The sequence below is a fragment of the Zeus faber genome (assembly GCF_960531495.2).
Source record: "Zeus faber genome assembly, chromosome: 7".
Classification (NCBI taxonomy): Eukaryota; Metazoa; Chordata; class Actinopteri; order Zeiformes; family Zeidae; genus Zeus; species Zeus faber.
Genome location: NC_137203.1, coordinates 8,934,985 through 8,956,361, shown reverse-complemented (window position 1 = coordinate 8,956,361; position 21,377 = coordinate 8,934,985). Strand labels below are relative to the sequence as shown.

Sequence of the window (21,377 nt, the reverse complement as noted above, 5' to 3'; positions counted from 1 at the left end):
TCGACCAGTTTCTCATTAATCATCATAGTGTAAATGCACTGATATAAAAATATCCCATGTTGAATCATTAACCTGATTTGAGCCATAGATATTTGATTATATTTAGAAATGTGCTTAAGTATATAAATCAAAAGTGGATTTTAAAGTGTAACTTAAGTCCTATTTTTTTATTTCAGACAGTGGACTTACACTCAAACCTTTTTTTAAATTATGGGCAGACAGATAGAACAGACTGTGCATTACTATAGTGAGTTTATTCGAGTTTATGTGACGGATGTTGGTCTTGCAGTGCAGGGTTGGAGCGCTTGGTCTGCACCTGCGTGTGTTTTTGTGATGACGGCGGAGTCCTCGTGGAACCAGCCTCCTGACTGCAGCCCCGAGTGCAACCGGTCAGAAGCTGCGGAGGGGCGCGGCCCCCCGGTGCTGGTGGACGCCTGGCTGGTGCCGACCTTCTTCGGCCTCATCATGTTGGTCGGCCTGGTGGGCAACTCGCTGGTCATCCACGTGGTCACCAGGCACCAGCAGATGAAGACCATCACCAACTTCTACATAGGTAATATACAGTATGTATATATGTATATCCGGAGCACAAAAAACGGTGAGAAACAAGGTTTTCGTAGCAAGGCTAAGAGACCCGGCCCTCGGGAGGTAGAGCGGATCGGAAGATCGCTGGTTCGATCCCGTGCTGAAGTGGCCTTGAGCAAGAGGCCTAGCCTCCCAACTTATACGCGGGTGGCAGCCCACTGCCCCGGGACACATCACATACTAGGATGGGTAAATGCAGAGAACTAATTTCCCCCAGAGGGTTTAATACAAGAACACAAAACAAATACGAGGTAATATATATGTTATGAATCTCTGGGTCAACGGGGAATCAAACTCCCCATCATATTGGTGTTTTGATCTCCCACTATTCCTGTCAGAGACCTTTTGGGGGAAAATGCTGCGATGTAATAAGGGGGCTGCTTTCAATCAATTTTCATAATAATATAGAATGGAGAATAATAGAGTATATAGGATAATAGAGTATATATAATATATACTATGTGCTAGCACTGAAGATGTGTCCAAGTGCATCATGGAATGTATTTTACTATCATGTCAACCTGGCTCAGCCAGTGACTTCCAGGAAAAAGCTGGTTGACTACCACGAATAGAGTGGCGACTGCTGGAAAGACAGCTGACAGTCCGGAAAGATGGCAACCGGAGCAGGAAAGGCCAACAACCCAACTTGCATCTTCTGTGAAGAAGAACCCAATTAAGCTACGAAAAGTCCCAAGAAAACACACCCCAAGCGGAGTCCGGGGGGGGGGGTGAGCACCCCAAACAGACAGACAACCAGGCAACGACCCATGCAACTGAAACAACAACAAAGAGAGTGTTATGCATATGTGGCAAGAGCTGCAAAAACTTGCGGGTTCTGAAGATCCACCAGGCCAAGATGCAGTGTTTGGTAGGCGAGCAGCTGGGGCAACGCACAAGGAGCAACCTTGGTGAGACGCAGGAGGAGCCAGGCCAGGAGTCACCCCACAGTACCCAGAACCTCCGAGTTCCAGAAGGTCTAGTACCACCCACAGCACAACAACACCCGCGAGTTAAGTGGCCCCCAGCCAGCAGCAAGAACGAGTTTTGCCAATTCGATGAGGACGTGGACAGTATCCTGGAAGCAACCTTGAAGGGAGAAGCAGATACGAGACTTAAAGCAATGACCACCATAATCATCAGCCTCGGCACTGAGAGGTTTGGTACAGTGGAGAAGCGTGGCACCAAAGGCCAATACATCAAGAACCGCAGGGCAGAGAAGATCACGCAGTTGAGACAAGAACTGCGACTTCTGAAAAGGCAGTTTAAGTAGGCTAGTGAGGAGGAGAGAAGAGCGGGCTTGCAGAACTCCGTAACATCCTCAGAAAGAGCCTCATAACTCTCCGTAGAGCAGAGTGGCACAGGAGGCGTACCAAAGAAAGATCTAGGAAACGTGCTGCCTTCCTAGCTAATCCATATGGATTCACCAAACAACTGCTAGGACAGAAGCACAGCAGCTAACTCGTGTGCTCGAAAGAGGACATTGACAACCATCTGCAAAACACATACAGCGATGCAGCAAGAGGAGTAGACTTAGGAGAGCGCAGAGCCCTGATCAGCCCTCCTATACCAACCACTGACGTTAACATCAAAGAGCCCAGTTTGAAAGAAGTTCAAGCTGTGGTCAAGGCTGCCGGGGCCAGGTCAGCACCTGGACCCAGTGGAGTGCCTTACCTGGTGTATAAGAAGTGCCCCAAGCTCACGTTCCGTCTGTGGAAGATCCTGAGGGTGATCTGGAGGAGGGGGAAGGTAGCCCAACAATGGAGATTTGCAGAAGGAGCATGGGTTCCAAAGGAGCAGACCTCTACTAACATCGAGCAGTTTAGGACCATCTCACTGCTCTGTGTGGAAGGGAAGATATTTTTCGGTATCGTCTCCAAACGCCTGACAGAGTACCTCCTGAAGAATCATTACATCGACACCTCTGTGCAGAAGGGTGGAATTCCAGGGGAACCAGGCTGCTTAGAACACAGCGGTGTGGTAACACAGCTCATCCGAGAGGCACGAGAAGGTAAAGGCGACCTGCCAGTGCTATGGTTAGACCTCGTCAATGCATTTGGCTCCATACCTCACAAACTGGTTCAAACAGCATTGGAATGACATCACATCCTAAGTAACATCAAGGACCTCATCTTGGATTATTATAACATCTTTAGCCTGAGATTTACTTCTGGGCCTGTCACATCGGAGTGGCACCGACTGGAAAAAGGGATCATCACTGGCTACACCATTTCAGTAACCCTTTTTGCCCCGGCCATGAACATGCTGGTTAAGTCGGCCGAGGTGGAGTGCAGAGGACCAGTATCCACGTCTGGAGTCCGGCAGCCCCCCATCAGGGATTTCATGGATGACTTGACAGTTACAACCGCGTCAGTCCCAGGAAGCAGGTGAATCCTCCAGGGCTTGGAGAGGTTAATCACTTGGGCCCGGATGTCTTTCAAACCGTCAAAATCCAGGTCTCTGGTGCTGAAGAGAGGGAAGGTTAAAGGCTGGTTACGCTTCTCCCTCGGAGGTATCCAGATTCCTTCAGTTAGAGAAAAACCCATAAAAAGTCTCGGGAAAATCTTTAACTGCTCCCTGAAGTACGCTGCCTCCATCAGAGCAACCAACCAAGAACTAGAGGGATGGCTGAAAACTGTTGACAGATCAGGACAACCGGGGAAATTCAAAGCCTGGATATACCAGCATGGCATCATACCCAGGATACTGTATGAATTACCACTGTCAACAGTTGAGGGGTTTGAGAGGAGGATTAGCCATCACCTCTGTAGGTGGTTGGGATTGCCAAGAAGCCTGAGCAGCATTGCCCTGTATGGCAACAGTAATAAACTGACACTCCCCTGCAACAGTCTGAGTGAAGAGTTCAAGGTTGCCAGAGCAAGGGAGGTGTTGCAATACAGGGAGTCCAGGGATCCAAAAGTCTCCCAGTCAGGCATTGAAGCAGTGGAAGCAGTGGACCAGGCAGAATCACTTCTATGCCACAGAGTGCTGGTGGGATCTGTGGCTGTTGGCAGAGCAGGACTGGGCAGCATACCAACCACCAGCTACATCAAGGCAAAGGGGAAAGAGAGGCAGGACTCGGTCCAGAAAGAAGTGAGAGCTGGGGTCGAGGAGCTGCGTGCGAGCCAGATGGTGGGAATGAGGCAGCAGGGTGCATGGACCAGGTGGGGACAGGCAGTGGATCGCAAGGTCACATGGTCTGAGTTGTGGAAGGCTGAACCCTTCCGCAACAAGTTCCTCGTTCAATCCGTGTACGATGTTCTGCCCAGCCCGTTTAACCTCTTCTTTTGGGGCAAGGTAGACTCACTATCATGCCACTTGTGCCAAGGAAGAGGAACTCTGGAGCACATCCTCAGCGCTTGTCCTAAAGCTTTGGGAGAAGGCCGATACCGCTGGCGACATGACCAAGTGCTGAAGGTAATCGCTGAGTCCATCTGTAGCGCCATCAACCAGAGCAAGCGTCTCCCACCATCAAGACGAGCAATTGCATTCGTGAGAGTGGGACAACATCCAAACCCACGCCCAAAAGCCCAGGCAGGTCTTCTTGGGCCAGCTCGCGGCTGGCAAATGAGGGTGGACCTGGAAACCCAACTCAAATTCCCCGAAGCCATCGTAGAGATCACCCTTAGCCCGGACATTGTGCTGTTCTCGGAAACATCCATACAAGTGGTCATGTTGGAGCTCACAGTGCCTTGGGAGGAGTGAATGGAAGGGGCCAACGAAAGGAAGAGGGAGAAATATGCAGAGCTAGTGGAAATGTGCTACAGAAAGGGGTGGCGTGCAAAGTGTTTGCCCATCGAGGTGGGAGGCAGGGGCTTTGGGAGCAAATCCTTGCGCAAAGCCTATAGCCTCCTGGGCATCACTGGTGTGTGCAAACGAAAGACAGTAAGGAAAGAATCGGTAGAGCTTCAGAGGCAGCGGAGAAAGCCTCTAGATGGCTGTGGATCAGAAGGGACAAGCTGTGGATGAATGCTTCTTGGACACAGGCCAACTGATCACTCCCGGTCGGGTCGCCTGGGTGAGGATGTCTGAAGTTGAAAGACCCGAAACACCCTATGATCCCAGGTACTATCACTGAGGATGTGTCCAAGTGCATCATGGGATGTATTTTATTATCATTAGAGTATAATAGAGTGTAATAGAATATAGAATATAATAGAGTATAAGAGAGTATTGAGTATAATAGAATATAATAGTACAGTATTCCGAGCTGAGGTGTTCCAGTATAGTATAATATACTATAATAGAGTATAATAGAGTATAATTGAATATAATAGAATATAATAGAGTATAATAGAATATAATAGAATATCATAGAGTATAATAGAGTATAATAGGACAGTATTCCGAGCTGAGGTGTTCCAACTAACTCAGGTGGTTAGGAGTCATCTTGGCCAGGTCTGAGTCCCGTTGTTTTTCCCACGTTGTTCCAGTGAACCTGGCCGTCACGGACATCCTGTTCCTGGTCTGCTGCGTCCCCTTCACCGCCACGCTGTACCCACTGCCCAGCTGGGTGTTTGGAGACTTCATGTGCCGCACGGTCAGCTACCTGCAGCAGGTCAGCTCATGGGGTCAAACACACCTCCGAATTGCAATCCTGATCCCGCCTGAGTGATTCCCGACTGAGCCGCTCGTTTCGGCACCACTACCTTAATAAGATGTAGAATATATACACAACATCATATTTGGTGCAATGTAATGCCGAAAAAAGCAAAACAAGAATAGTGAAATATATCAAATATACAGAATGTACAATGGCATCCTATGCACGGGACAGTTTATTGGTATGGGTATAAATAATTACACACACAGACACATCATTTTACCAGGACCGGGAGCAGCTCTGGCAACCAGAATCAGAATAGATTTACATTATCACATACAAGGAACTTGTATGTAAAGATTGGTGCTTTTCTGAACAGACAATTTGCTTTAACAACAAACAATAGCCAAACATGTGTGTGTGTGTGTGTGTGTATGTGTGCGTGTGTATGAGTGTGTATGTGTGTTTCTGCGTGTGTGCGTGTGTGCTTTCCAGGTGACCGCCCAGGCCACCTGCATCACTCTGTCGGCCATGAGCGTGGACCGCTGCTACGTGACCGTTTACCCTCTGAAGTCCCTCCGCCGCCGCACCCCGCATGTGGCTCTGGCGATCTTCGTCTCCGTCTGGATCAGTACGGCTTCACCCCAAAAAACTCCAGACAATTTTTCACAAATTGCAATTTTGACGTCTAACCAAAACCAACACGTTCTTTATGAGGCCGGAAAGGTATTTTCTCATTCCTAACCCTCCAAAATCCACCCCCTCCGTGTCTCCACAGGCTCCCTGCTCCTGTCCGTCCCAGTGGCCGTGTACCAGCGGCTGGAGGCCGGCTTCTGGTTCGGCCCGCAGACCTACTGCAGTGAGGTCTTCCCCTCGGCCCGTCTCCGAAATGCCTTCATCGTCTACAACCTGGTGGCGGTCTACCTCCTCCTGCTGCTCACCATCACCGCGTGCTACGCCTTCATGCTGAAGCGCATGGGCCGGCCCAGCGTCCAGCCCACAGACAGCACCTTCCGAGTGAGAGGGGAGCGTGTGCTTCAGGAGAACACACAGAATATCACACACACAGTCACATCGGCTGTCTCCCAACAAAGTGGGCGCCAGAGATCAGGGGGCAGGCCGGGGGGTTGCCTTGGACGATTTGAGGCGTGCAGTTCCTAATGGTCAAAAATAGTTTAAAAAAATCCACCTTTAAGTCCGAGGTGGAAAATCCTAGACCAGGAAGGAAAATTTGATTGTTTGATTTTGAGTCATTCAAGTGGATTTGCTCATTTGCACCAACTAGTGAGCAATATCAGCTGATTCAAGATTCAAGATTCAAGAGGTTATTTGTCACATACATATACATACAGTCATACATATATGCAGTGAAATGTCATGACACCCGCTGGTTAGGCACAATAAGCTCTAAAAATACTACAAATAGTAAAAATAATAAAATGTGCGTAACCAACCAGTGCAGGGCTGGAGCAAAAACATGGCAGGACTTCTTACTTTCTGAACCTGGAATTTTCCACCTATATATGAACAACCGCCGGCCGCTAATAATTAGATGAAAAACAATATATTTAAAGGTTGGGAACCCCATGCAGATACAATAAGCACATTGGGGATTGTGACATTAAACATGTATAAAAAAAATGACATTCTACAATAAATCCATTATATTTCTCTTCCCCGCAGCCCCCTCCTCGCCAGGTCCACGTCCAGGCCGAGCGGATGGCGGCGGTGCGGGCACGTGTCACCTGCATGGTGGTGGTGATGGTGGCGCTGTTCCTGCTCTGCTGGGGCCCCATCCAGATCTGCATCCTCCTGCAGGCGTTTGGCCTCCGCAGCTACACCCTCTACAAGGTGACCGCTTTTAAATGTGACGTATTTGGTCAAGGGAGAGAGTAAGCGATTACAAATACTCACATTATTATTATCATTATTATTATTGTTATTATTATTGTTATTGTTATGTTATTATTATTGTTATTATTTATTTTGTATTATTATTATTAGCAGTATTTTTTTAAATTATTATTATTGTTATTAGGGGTCCATCCCAAAGGGATGAATCACCTATTGTAATCGTTTGGATTTTTATTATTCTTGGAATTTTTAAAGTGTCTGGAAAAGGACGACCACTAGAGCTACAGACACGTGTCTGTTGAGGTGTCGTTGCAACCGGGACGTGAAAGACATGGTCTTGGTTCAAGTTTCATCCCAATCGATCCACATATGGAGCCGAAAATTGTCTGCTGCCTGCTGAATTTGACCGGAATTTTGCACTTTGTGCTTCACTGACACACCCATGTTCGAAAACTTAAGACGCTTTGTGACATTCTCATCCAATTTGCTTGATTGTGGTTTCCGAACGTCCATTCGCGTCAGGTGTGGTGCATAGTGCAGACTCCATTGCTCTGTAGTGGTTAGAGGTTACAAACCAGGAGTGTGTTTATGTACCTTCTTACCTGGTGGACATCTGTGGGGATGTTCCATTGATATTTTATCTCTTTTGTCTTTTTGTGATATATGTAAGATTTTGCGATAGAACCCCATGTCAGATGTGGCATTGTCTTCCTCCTGAGTTCATATTCTCGGAGGAAAAATCGGAAAAATAGTTTCCTGAAAATTGTAAATAATCATGTAAAAACGTCAACCATTTACCGGTTTCATGCGATCGTTAACACATTGATGAATCCACCGAAAAACTTCCACATCGAGTCAAGTCCACCCCAACAGCTAAACGTAATGAAATGAAAAGTTAAATAGTGAAGAGCCCCTCCATAATAAGTCAAATACCAAATGAATGTTAATGTCCAAGAAACTTTGTCTATATTGAAATATAGACAAGTCATCTATTTCACTATTATTTTCAACTGTACATTGTTAGAAGAAATACAGTAAAGTACTAATTAAAAATAATTAGACAGTGTGTAAAAGTTAAACAACTATAAACTTTGCTTGTGGACGGACTAACTGTTACAGAGGAAATTGGAGACAAATACTTTAGGTTAATAAAGTATTTAATCTTGAACAAGAGGAGCAGTTTCAGTGTAACAACACAACAGAATGTCACAGAGGAAGTGTTCAGTTCTCACTGGAGTGCTCAGCTTTTTATAGTCAAGTCTTCTTGGAGTGGCGAAACTGAGGAGCTGCTGGGATGAAGGTTAGGTAGATGTGGCAACGCCCCTGCGTAGATCATTGATGGGGCAGTTTAGTTGAGACAGACTATCTGTTGAGGTTCCCTTCCTCCTCTTTACGACTCAGAAAGCGACTAGTTTACGTCCTTTTTACGACAGGAACTCTACTTGGACTTGGGGAGGACAAACCAAGTACACATACGTGGTACAAGAGTTCACGTGAAAGGCACAGTTATATATATATAAATATAAAATTCTTATAACACAGTGTACTTGATTATTGTACTGTTTAAATAAACCAATTATCTGACCTGAGTCAGGTCAGATAATTGACAAGAAGACAAATACTCTTCAAGAGAGTATTTGTCACATACATACACATACGTACATGTATGCAGTGAAATGTCATGACACCCAGTGATTACGCACAAGCTCTATAAGCTCGAAAAATACTCAAATGTGCGTAATTGAAACGCGGTGATTATGTCACACTACACAGGATAAAGACGGCTATGGCTGAATTATTACAATATTGTCCAATACGACAAATATGAGAATCAGGCTGAGTCTTTGTGGTTTCATGCATCACTACGGAAAATCTTCAAAATGTAATTTGTCGCTAACACGACTAAAATGAACCCTGTGCATTGCTGCCTGCAGCTATATTTATTATAATTATAATTATAATTATAATTATAATTATAATTATAATTATAATAATTATTATTATTAATAATATTATTATAACAGCCTAAAAAAACAAAATCATAAACATACCGAATATATACAAAGTGCTCTATGCACATAGTAAATTAAAATAGGGATACAATGATATAAACACACATAACGATGGATAAATTATAGGTCTACATTGCTGACAATTATTGAGTATTTGTCTGGGTGTCTAAATCTGCAGCCACGCCTTAAGAACTTTTCTTTCAATATTATTACATCCTCATGAATCAGGCTATAGCTTATGTTCAAACTTGAAACAGCTGTCTGAAATATGGAACTTCTTTTACTAAATAATAAAATGTCCATTCCATTGCTAGAAGTTGATCCTTATCTAGGTTTTCAATCCACCGATTCCGAAGTTTAAAGTCTATACCTTCATTTTCAGCTGAAATATACACTACCGGTCAAAAGTTTCCCCATCGCCCCCATCCAGTTGTTATCGAAATGTAAGCATTGTAAGTCCACTGAATAACCTGAAACGGTACAAAAGTAAGCGGTAAACTGCCAGAGGTCAAAAAATAAATTAAAAAAAGGTTAGGTTACCAAAAACTGAAGAATAATGTCAATTTCAACCCACAGCTGTTCTGCAGCAATGGAAGTAAGTGAATAAATGAAAATTGATGCAAACACTTCCTAGAGGTGTCCCACTTTTTGTTGATGACTTACAAACCCTGTCCAACTCTTTGTCATCTCACCCTCTGAAGCATTATTTGGACAATATTGTACTGCAGGAAGTGATATATTGCGATCATAATGATGAGAAAAAGGCAATTAACAAAGGAAGACAGACAGATCGTCATACCCACTAAAGGTCTTTCCTTTAGAGAAACTGGTGTCAGCGAGTACGGTTTCCTCCGTCAAAAGTTGCTTGCAAACTGGAGGACACTCTGACAGGAAATGCTCTGGCAGAACCAAAGCCACACCAGGATCAACAGCAGGAAGTTTCTAGTCAGCAGCTTGGGGGATAGGCGGCTCACAGGAGCCGCAACGGCTTCAGGCACAGCTTGACACCGCTCCAAGTCAGCAGGTCTCCGTTTAAACTTTGAGAAAACTCGGAGCTACAGGTCGAGCAGGTCAGGTGGCATGAAGACATCGCCTGAGATGCCGAAAAAGAGGCGTGTCTGTGCCGCCAAGCACCGCCAGTGCACCGCTGAAGGCTGGAAGAAGGTCCCATGGACGGATGAGTCAAAATTTGAAACGTTGGGCTCATCATGCAGGGTTTTTGTACGCCGTCGAGTGGGCGAAAGGACGGTTCCTCGGTGTGTGCGACACTCCCCACTTGCACAGAGCGACCGGCACCCTGCTCCCCAAAGGGCTACCGCGGCATTTTGCAGCTCTGTGCAACACCCCGGGTCTACGCCCCAGTTGGTCAGGGGTTCATCCTACAGCGAGATAATGACCCAAAAAATACCTCCAGCTGTGTCAGAAGCACCTTAGAAGTGCAACACATTTGTGGGAACTTATGTTGGCATAAAATTTTGTTAAACAAAACTATTCCACGATTTCTTTCTTATTTTGTTCTATGCTTTAATTGCAGAGTAAATTGAAACACAATCCAATAACATTTAGTCATTTATCAGACGCTTTTATCCAAAGCGACTTACAATTGTTCAAAGACCGACGGACGCAGCCATCAGGAGCAATTAGGGGTTAAGTGTCTTGCTCAAGGACACTACAGCATGCTAGCAGGAGGAGCCTGGGATCGAACCAGCAACCTTTGGATCACTAGACCACCAGCTCTACCTCCTGAGCTACCATCCCCAGACTATCAGACTATCTGTTGAGGTTCCCTTCCTCCTCTTTACGACTCAGAAAGCGACTAGTTTACGTCCTTTTTACGACAGGAACTCTACTTGGACTTGGGGAGGACAAACCAAGTACACATACGTGGTACAAGAGTTCACGTGAAAGGCACAGCAATATATATATAAATATAAAATTCTTATAACACAGTGTACTTGATTATTGTACTGTTTAAATAAACGAATTATCTGACCTGAGTCAGGTCAGATAATTGACAAGAAGACAAATACTCTTCAAGAGAGTATTTGTCACATACATACACATACGCAAACTGCAAGAATGGAGGTGTTCTTACATTTTTCACCGGTGGTGCACAGGGAACATAACAACAGTAGATCTTTACACTGTGGTTATGTACCGAGTTAATTAAATATATCGGCCTATATATTGGGCTATAAATATAAATGTAAAAATGTAAAAATATTTCAAAAATAAGTGAGCGATGTTTTCATTTTTAACCTTGGTATAACATTTATACATTAACATTTTCATCCAGAGCCAGCGAGCTGGAGCAACCACGCCTGCAAAGACCCACATGGCTTTATTTATTTTTCCCCTTATTCAGCTTTATTTATTTTCTTTTTTTTTTCGCAGCTGAAGATTTGGGGTCACTGCATGTCGTACTCCAACTCCTCCGTCAACCCGCTGGTTTACGCTTTCATGGGCAACAACTTCAGGAAGGCCTTCAGGCACGCCTTCCCCGCCGCCTTCCTCCCGAGGAGCCGAGCGCGGGTGCGGGTCCTGGTCCGGGCGGGGAGCCGCGGCGAAGGGGACGAGGAGGAAGAGCAGGGAGGCGGCCGGGCCCCCGAACGGGGGGCCGCCATGCACTTTCTTTCATCCGGGCCCTAAAGGCCACGGGTTTGTTTATACCCTGCTCTGGAGATGAGAGGGGTGTGCGGGCGCGTGCACATGAGGCCGGCCACTCACACACACATGAATATACAGTGTACATGTACTGTACATGGGATAAAGCCGGTTTAATGGATCGAGTAAATGTCCAAATTTAGATTGTTTGAATGTCCTAGAAACATGGATGTGGGGCTCAAAATACTGGAGTATGGGGCGACTACTGGGAAATGGCAGGTTTACACACACACACACACACAAACACACACACACACTCGCGCGCGCGCGCGTGCGCTGGAGTGGACAGCGCAGCCATGCAACCTTTTCATTGGCGTGCAGCTGTGAAGACAGATGCATTTATCCAAAACAAGTGGGAGGCTGATCAAAGTCACGAGTCCCCGGTGCGAATGCCACGCTCCACGTGGGAGGGGTCATGTGAGCGAAATTAGAGCGGTCCCGGATTTCCAAAAGCCGCCACAAAGGCCGCCAATGCCCGAGTGAGCGGACATATCGGTGGGAATTTGAGATGAACACAGTATTATGCATGTATAAATGGGTACATGTACATGCACGACAACAAGGTCTAATCTTAATTATGAGATCATCAAGACATGCGGATAACAAAGATATGCATCGTCTCCTGGCGAAATGTTGTACAAAGTAGTTTCACATTGTGAAAGCACTGCCGAAAGGGTTTCCTATCCCATGTTAAATGTAGGAATTTCATTTTATTTTTGTAATGGTTTGGAGCGTTCAATAGGTCAAATAAATGTGAATTAAATGTATTATCGTCTCATCCAGATGTGTTTCCCTGGTGGAACCGAGCTTCTCAAACTGTGGTCCTTTCTGTTTTCATGCTTTTTTCTTTTTTTAAAGATTTTTGGGGAAATATAACACACTTACAAAAACACCCCCCCCCCCCCCAAAAAAAAACAACAAAAAACAAACAAACAAAAAAACAAACAAACAAAAAAACAAAACCGCATTTTAGTGGCGTCGCTGACTTCGCGGCGCAGCCAATCACAATCGCGCAGCCTCAGCCCCCCCCCCCCCTCCCGCCAATCAGAGGGGGGCTACCGTGTCACATTGCACGCACACGCGACATCAACCAATCGGACTGCGGCTCTCAAACCGAGCGTCCCTGCCGTGAGAAGCCGCTCCACCCGCACCACCCGGGGGGCGGAGGGATCCAGTCCCGCTGACACCGTCCATCGGGAGCAGGGAGACGGACGCAGCATTTCCCCCCCCCTCCAAAAAAAAAAAAAAAGATGGAGGAGAAACGAACCATCAACTTCGGCGCCGGACCCGCCAAGCTCCCTGAATCCGTAAGGCTTTTTCTTTCCCCGTTTAAGCAACTTCGTCTGCGGCTGCGAAAATGCTTCGACTTGAAGGGAACGTGTTGTCCTGCTCCGAGCGTTTGTATCCTCGTATTTATATTTGTACGTGTTTTGACTTTTCCGGGGGAGGAGACGAGTGTTTTCACTTAATTATCTCCGTTTTCGGTGAAGTTTATCAACCATCAGAACGGCGGACCGATATGAACTGTGCGTGCCGCCGGGAGACGCGCTCGCTGCTCTGGTCTGTCGCTGCGCCGCGTCAACTAGTCCCGCGCTCATTACAATCAATTAGGAACGAGGGAACGCGCGCGTGATGGACCGGACCGGGACGTGATGGACGCCGGCTCCGCACGCACCGCGTCGTGGCCGCAGCGGCTTCTCTCCGGGCACTCTCCCGTGCAGAATGCGGCCCCCGGTTCGCCGACTCGCCGCTCCTCCAGGCTTTGATGACAGGGACCGGAGCCAAACCCGGCATCTGCGGCCGAATGCCTCAAACAGAGCGCGGTGTTGCATCAGCCTCATTCGTTCACGTGGAAAAAAAAAAATGGGGGGGCCCTCATTGTGCTGCAGCCTCTAGATGGCAAAGAAGCTGCTGTTCCAGTCAAGAGACGCCATAGATTCAAAGATTCTAAAGATTTATTCGTCACATACATATTGGACCATGCATGCATGCATACACACATCCATACATACATACATACATACATGCATGCATGCATACATACACACACACATATGCATGCATGCATGCATACACACATCCATACATGCATGCATACACACATATCCATACATACATGCATGCATACACACGCATACATACATAATGCCCCTTGCGACCGACTGCGCACATTTTAGTATTTTTTTGTGTGTTTTTGGAGCTTATAGAGCTTATTGTGCATAATCACCCGGTGCCATGACATTTCACTGCATGTATGTATGACCGTATGTATATGTATGTGACAAATAATCTCTTGATCTTGAACGTACATGTAGTGAAATGCTTTTTTGGCCAACTCCAGAGACTGCTGGCCATAGTACAAATACAAAAAAAACAGTATAAGATTAAAAAATATTTAAAATACAATAAATAAATAAAATAAGATTCTAATCCATAAGGAGCTGTCACACATTTATTCATTGTGTCAAATCCATTTCCAGACTAGAATATTAACATCCAGGGTCATTGAGCAGCGTTTAGGCTGATGTCAAGGCATATGGTCTTGGTTTTTGTTTGCGGAAATATAATTTCTGCCAGGATTTGTTTTTAAATACCTAATTCATGCAGATAAAACGCGTGTGCAATTGTGCACAGGGCTATAATCGAAGACTTAAAAGGATCATTTGACCAGAAAATTAATAAAACAAAGGTTTTCTAAGTGACTTACTGTATTGATGCACCAGTTAGTGTTTCATATGAGCTTCAGCAAAATAAATATGCCTGTCTGCGCTTCGTATTCTAAGAAGGTTTGGCTTTGTTTCAGACTAAACAAGCCGAGTCAACAAATTAAGCAATTTCATGATGTTTGAAGTCCACACTGATGAGAATTTGCGACCGTTTGCTGCTGCTTTATGCAAATCCTAAATTTGATGGGTGGTGTCTCCAGAGAGTGTCCTGCTGCTGAAATAAACAGCCTGTTCAAAACATGTTGTGTTGCATATGAGACTGACCTTTGTTAAAATTATTAGAATTTCTTTATTTTCCCACTTTTTTTTTTTTTTTTTGATCAGACAAAAGCTTAGAAAACCCTGGCTCATTAAAGACAGTGCTATACTTGACTGTTCCTCTTCTGTTTTTCTTACATGGAACACTATCAGCAAAGTAACTAAACAAGACTGTACAAGAGCAGGACTAGTATGTACAGGACATGATCACGCCCATTTAAGCAAAATCCCATGGTGACAGAAAGGCGGGATCTTGAGGGAACAAGATGAATACTTACAGAACAAAATCACACAGTTCATAAAATTCTTCATTTTAAGTTGACCATAGTTGAGTTCTGTTGCTGTCAGATTGTCAATGCTCGATATTGTGAGTCACGGAGTAAATGTAGTGACTTCACTATTTACTGCAGGTTCTTCTTCAAGCCCAGAAGGAGCTCATCAACTACAACGGCACTGGGATTAGTGTGCTTGGTGAGTAGCTGTACATGTGATTAAGTAAGCAGTTGCACGTTAAGTATTCCCCAGAAGAAGTTATGACGGACAAAATAATTTTGAATGTTGTCGACGGTGAATCTCCTGAATTTCAAATGAATGATCTTTGATCGAATCCCAACCTAAATGTATCCTGTCCCACCCAGAAATGAGCCACAGATCGTCAGACTTCGACAAAATTATGAATACAACGGAGAACCTTCTGCGGGAGCTCCTGTGAGAACCTTTCATTTTTATTATTATGTGATTTCCCATTCTCCAGCACCGTTCAATTTGTTTGGTAATAGGTCTTGAGGAACCAAGCTTATCATTTTGAACGAATTAAAACCCGCTTCAGTCAAATAATCGGGTTTTCTACCACAATAAACATAACATTTACCTTGTTTTATTTTCAATCGTAGGTTTTATGGCAAATCAGAACTGAGTAGTGTCGTAAAACTGTTTAATGTTGACTGTGTACATAGTGTACATGTGTTATTTATTGTCTTTTCCCTGACTGCACGCTCTGGAAATTTCCCTCTGGGCATTGATACAGTCTTAATATCTTTTAATATTTTTTTTGTTTTTCCAAGGTGTTTATTTTTTTTGTGCATAATTCTCCAGCACCGCCGGCTCTTCCCCTCGTCTAACCGTTATTGCGTGTCGTACACAGAAACATCCCCGACAACTACAAGGTGATGTTCTTTCAGGGCGGCGGCTCCGGCCAGTTCAGCGCCGTTCCGCTGAACCTGATCGGCCTCAAGGGGGACAAGTGTGCCGAATACATCGTGACTGGCACCTGGTCCTCCAAAGCTGCCAAGGAGGCCGAGAAATACGGCAACATTAACGTCGTCCACCCCAAGCTTGACAGCTACACCAGTAAGTGCGCGTGCCCTCGCCTGCGTTCAGACTCGCACGTATGTATTTCACATACACATACATACGTATAGGTTGAAACTTCAAGCCCGTGCTTTTTGTAAATGCGACAGGCTGCAACCGCGCATGCCTGCGCAGGATGTAGGTCACTAGTGACTCCAGCCCCGGCAGCCCTAATGGAGGACATGCTGTTAACCTAATGAAGCGAACTTGTTTTAAAACAAAGTGCCAGCTGCCCGTGTCTCAAAAACATCTTTTTTTTTTCTATCAAATCCAGAGGATCTATTTCTTAGGGAAAATATCTACCGACTAAATGAACGAGTAGATAAACGGCTGGATGCAGTTCAACAACCTTCCCGGGTGTAAACAACAGTATCGCCAATGGAACATCAATGGCGTTTGTTGGGTTGCATTGTGGGTCATGTAGGAGCCTTGCCAGCGCATCAATATTCAAGAGGTTTATTTGTCACATGCATATACATACGTTCATACATATATGCAGTGAAATGTCTTTGCAACGCACCCGGAGATTATGCACAATAAGTTCTAAACCGAACATAATAGCTAACCTAACTCCTACCTAGCAACTAACTGAAACTAACTGATTCTTAAAACGTAATGCAGTAAGTGAATAGAATAATGTAAAATAAAAATAAAATAAGACTCAAAAAGATAATACAAAGTGGGGGTACAGCATAGAAGGGAATAACGTTATCTGTATGGGATAGGCCATTTGTATGCACAGATATGTGCAGTGAAGTGCACGTGAAGAGGAGGCGGCGTGTTACGAAGCGATGGCTATGAGAGCCCATACACTTGTTGTTATTTTTATCCTAGAAGCTAGAACGTTTCGTCTGCTTCCTCTTTAGTTCGCACGGCGAGCCAGCGGCGTGTGGGACTGAATGGGGGCCGGAAGTGGTGCCGGCGGTTATGTCAACAAATACCCACCCACAAACCAAAAATACACAGCGTGTATTTGTATGGCTTCACTTTCTGCAGTTAGGTCAAATCAGGGTTGGAATAGTGCTTTCACTGCACTACGGTTCACTTGGCACCGGTCCCAGACTAAAGGTATTTGCACAATGTTTCCACATGAATGTGCAGATTTCAAGGAGCAGTTCACTGCGTTTGATGCTACCGTCGTGAAGGCAAAGCAGGTTTATTTATACAGTACATTTCAACAACAAGGCAGTTGAAAGTGCTTTACATAAAACATCAAAAGCATTAAGACAAAGTGCAAAGAAACACGTTATGAAAGGACATTAAAGGCATAAAGTAAAAAAATTGAATATCGAATCGAGGAAACCTTGTTTTTCTGTTTTTCGACAATTATTTTGCCTTTTCCCCGAATAGCGTTTAACCTTGTCAAGGTGATATCCTAACCCTGGAGAACCAGTGTGGAGATATGAAGAGCTATTTTAGGGCAGAATTAAATGGATACAAAATCAAGGCGATTCATTCATAATGCCCCATAGAAAATAAATGGGTCGTATACCAGACCAAATGAAACTATATCCCTAATTATCTTTGGTGTGTTATTCCTGTGGTAAAGCTCCAAAAAAGACAAACATTCAATGCAATTTCCCATTTCTAGAAGATTTATTCTAACTTATCTGGTCGATGAGATCCACTCTGTAGATGTGTTGAATATGTATGTGAGCTTGTTGTTTGTGATCATTGCTAGAATAATATTTTGACAAAACCCCTCCAGAAAATGTTAAATCCAAAAGCAAAATAGTGACATGTAATTTTAAATTGTGAAAATAGGTTGTTTTTGGAATATGATGAATTATACTCTTGAATTATAATCACTGTGGTGGTGTTCAAACATTTTAGTGTAGGAGTTTCTGAATAACACAAATATTAACATTGATTAGTGATTCATCATTAATTCATATTTTTTATCTATTATTCTTTTTTTGTTGTTCTTCTTCTCCAAACTCTCGTGTCCGCTTTCTGAATGCAGAGATTCCGGACCCCAGCAGTTGGACCCTCAACCCCTCGGCCTCCTACGTGTACTACTGCTGCAATGAGACGGTCCACGGGGTGGAGTGGAACTTTGTTCCCGACACCGCCGGCGTGGTCCTGGTCAGCGACATGTCCTCCAACTTCCTCTCCAGATCCGTGGACGTCTCCAAGGTGAGTCTCACTGACCAGCCATCTATTTTGTTTTTACACTTAAAGGGAATCGACCGACCCTCCTCGTGGGGGCGGGAAGCGAAGAGTTTGAGATGAACGTGGCTCCGTAACATTTTCGTTTTTTTGTGCGCCCTCCCCCGCCCCCCGCGCTGTGAAGTTTGGACTGATCTTCGCCGGAGCTCAGAAGAACGTGGGCTGCGCCGGCGTGACCGTGGTCATCGTGAGGGAGGACCTGGTGGGCGGAGCTCTGAGCGACTGCCCCATCGTCCTGGACTACAAGGTCCAGGCCGACAACAAATCGCTGTACAACACGCCGCCGTGCTTCAGGTTCGGCTCTTTGAGAGGCAACCATCCGCCCTCGAACGTTGGTTATCGATAATACATCCTCCCTCGCACGGTTGTAGGATTTACAGATTTGAAATCGGTGACTGACGCCACTTCAGTAGATTGTTGACTAAGGGTAATATTTTCTGTGATTCAAAAGTCACATTCTTATTGCCACCTGATGGTTGAGTTATTTAAAAATGTGCCGTTCCCAGAGGACAGATTTCGAGGATCGGGTGGTGGTGACAATCAACAGTAACCGTGTAAACCCTAAGTTCAAATCAGATTTATTTGTCTCTTTAACCTTCAGTTAAATTGTTTTTATTTTGAATTACCGCCATTATTACCACTACTTCTGTTATTATAAGAACTATCATCCTTATTATTATTATTTTTGTCACTGCTGTCTTACCATACTATAGACAAATACATCTCTCTCTCTCTCTCTCTCTCTCTCTCTCTCTCTCTCTCTCTCTCTCTCTCTCTCTCTTATTGTCTTATCTGATCAGTATCTACATCATGAACCTGGTCCTGGAGTGGATTAAAAACAGCGGTGGCACGGCTGCTATGGATTCTCTGAATAAACAGAAGTCCTCCATGATCTACGACCTCATCAATGCGTCCGACGGATTCTACATGTGAGCCAAATTAAAAATAAATAAATAAATATATATATATATATATATACCGGAGCTGCCGCAGTTTCATGCCGACAGCAACGGCGAACGGCGTTAAACGGTTTATTGGTCTCCTCGGACAGCCCCGTGAATGACTGTATTGGCGGGTGATAAGACGTCCGTTTATGCCCCGTGCTCAGGTGTCCTGTGGACGTGCCGTGCAGGAGCCGCATGAATGTGCCGTTCCGCGTGGGGAAGAGAGAGGAAAACGAGGCCCTGGAAAAGAAGTTTCTGGAAGGGGCTTCCAAACGCGGGATGATCTCCCTAAAGGGACACAGGTCAGAGCTGAGAACCCGACTAAGACCCCTGCATGGCAGCACCGTAGGCCGACCTGCGTGGGTCGATTAAGCTTTTTCGAAGGGTTGTCTAGACCTCCTAGGATGTTCAAATTTCTCCCTGACTTATATTTGTTCTACTTATTCTTCATGAAAACTCTGCAGACTCTTGTCGTGTACTGTGGACCGCAGCCTCTTGAAGCCGTTTGTTGCCCCCCTACAGGTCGGTCGGAGGGATCCGGGCTTCTCTGTACAACGCCGTAACACTGGAAGACGCGCAGGTCCTGGCCGCTTATATGAAGGAGTTCCTGAAAGAACACCAATAAAAACAACAAAAAAAACACACAACTAGCCACACTGTCTATCAGCCGGTGGGATTCACGTGGTATTCAGTGGTTTTTAGTACTTCTCTGCGCGCCCTGTGCTTTAGCTCCAGTTTGGGACCCGTGCTGGCAGTGGTGTAAACTAACAGTCAAAATACTTTGTCGCTGTACTTAAGTATTTTTTGGGGATATCTGTACTTTTACTTGAGTCATTATGTTTCTGTCGACTTTTACTTGGCTACATTTAGATATATTTCCTCTCGCATCTTCTTTACTCGCTCTGAAATAAAATCCGGGGGAAACCGGGCAACAATGATGAAAGTGAAAGTCAGTTGTCATGTAAGTGATTCAAGGGTCGAATCAGCAGTAAGCTCAGTGTAAACAAACACTCCCAAGCGCCTGTTCAGAGTTGCCAGGTCTGCGGTTTTCCTGCAGAATTGGGCTACTTACTTTTTGAAGCGGTCGTTTTTTCTTTTTTGTTTTGCTTTTTTCTATTTTTTTTTTTTTTTTGGTCTGTGTGTAGTGGGGGATGACAGGGTTTGCATTGAAGACCTGGCAACCCTGCCCGTGTAAGGTTTATTCCTTTGCGACATTGCTGAACTAGTGCAGGCGTGTCCCAGAGGGTCCCAACTAGAGCAGTGGCCACAGCGACGGCCTCCTCAGGCGCTGTTGTTGCCTCACCTGTACCTGCACCTGAACCTGCACCTACTATGACTAACGGAGACACTCCCCACAAATGTTTTCTTATGTCAGAGTTAAAGATGCGTCTTACTGAATGAAGTGCCTCTGATACTGAAAAATTCGGAAATATTGGGCAACCAGAATAAAAGCTGAGCAAAAACGAAAGCTCAGGGTTTTCTTTCTCCACAGCATTATCTTTAAATTTAAGTATATTTAATACCATAAAAAGACGTTTGATACGTAAAACCTTTTTAATATCAGCTACTTTAAGACTAACTGAAGTAGTGTTTCTAGTGAATGACTTTGACTTGCACCAGAGTAGTTTTTTTTTTTTAGTCAGATATCTCGACCTCTACTTAGGTGCAGCTTTCCACTGCTGCGTGCCGGATCGAGCATTTAACATTAATAAACTTAACGGTAGTTATGTGGTAAAATGTCCATTCCATTTCTCTGTATAGTATGAGTGACCAACTGTGCCTGTCTGTACATAGATGGTTCTTTATAACTGTTTAGTATCTTTATATTCTAATAAATTTAACTTGGCAACTTTTGTTGTTTGCCCTAAATATTTTTTTTTAATATATATATATATATATATATATATATATATATATATATATATATATATATATATATATATATATATATATATATTTTTTTTTCGTAATGACTGGTTTGGGGACTCTTGGACAACATGGAATGAATATAAATCCCTTTATAGAAAAGTGAAAATCACATTTTGTTATACCTCAACACATGTCATAAGCAAATATGTTCCCAACTATTCTGCATATTACAGTGGAGGAAATAATTATTTGATCCCTGACTGATTTTTTAAGTTGCCCACTGATAAAGAAATGAAGGGTCTTTAATTTTAGTGGTAATTTTTGGTACGTTTATTATAACAGTGAGAGAGAAAATCCAGAAAACCACATTAAATAAAAGATATAAATGATTTTGCATTTCATTGAG

The 21,377-nt window shown here is 44.5% G+C and overlaps 2 protein-coding genes across 2 annotated transcripts; both read left to right on the top strand.

Annotated features, from left to right (window-relative positions):
* Nucleotides 1-333: 333 nt before the first annotated feature.
* kiss1rb (KISS1 receptor b) lies at nucleotides 334-11,640 on the top strand (the record flags this gene model as incomplete). Its single annotated transcript, XM_080003788.1, has 6 exons — nucleotides 334-553; nucleotides 5,016-5,140; nucleotides 5,621-5,756; nucleotides 5,904-6,142; nucleotides 6,824-6,976; nucleotides 11,386-11,640. 6 exons carry the CDS (start codon nucleotides 334-336, stop codon nucleotides 11,638-11,640), a joined length of 1,128 nt encoding a protein of 375 aa, XP_079859914.1.
* A 1,184-nt stretch (nucleotides 11,641-12,824) lies between these two features.
* On the top strand, nucleotides 12,825-20,943 carry psat1 (phosphoserine aminotransferase 1). Its single transcript, XM_080004369.1, has 9 exons — nucleotides 12,825-12,962; nucleotides 15,050-15,110; nucleotides 15,278-15,347; nucleotides 15,784-15,989; nucleotides 17,953-18,125; nucleotides 18,283-18,452; nucleotides 18,959-19,087; nucleotides 19,267-19,404; nucleotides 19,625-20,943. The coding sequence occupies exons 1-9, from the start codon at nucleotides 12,906-12,908 to the stop codon at nucleotides 19,725-19,727; spliced, it is 1,107 nt and encodes a 368-aa protein (XP_079860495.1). The 5' UTR covers nucleotides 12,825-12,905; the 3' UTR covers nucleotides 19,728-20,943.
* Nucleotides 20,944-21,377: the final 434 nt, after the last annotated feature.

Coding starts and splice junctions, on each gene's coding strand:
- psat1 (XM_080004369.1), top strand. CDS start 12,906: ATGGAGGAGAAACGAACCATCAACTTCGGCGCCGGACCCGCCAAGCTC. Junction 15,348..15,783: donor AACCTTCTGCGGGAGCTCCT/GTGAGAACCTTT, acceptor TGTCGTACACAG/AAACATCCCCGACAACTACA. Junction 18,453..18,958: donor AACACGCCGCCGTGCTTCAG/GTTCGGCTCTTT, acceptor TTATCTGATCAG/TATCTACATCATGAACCTGG.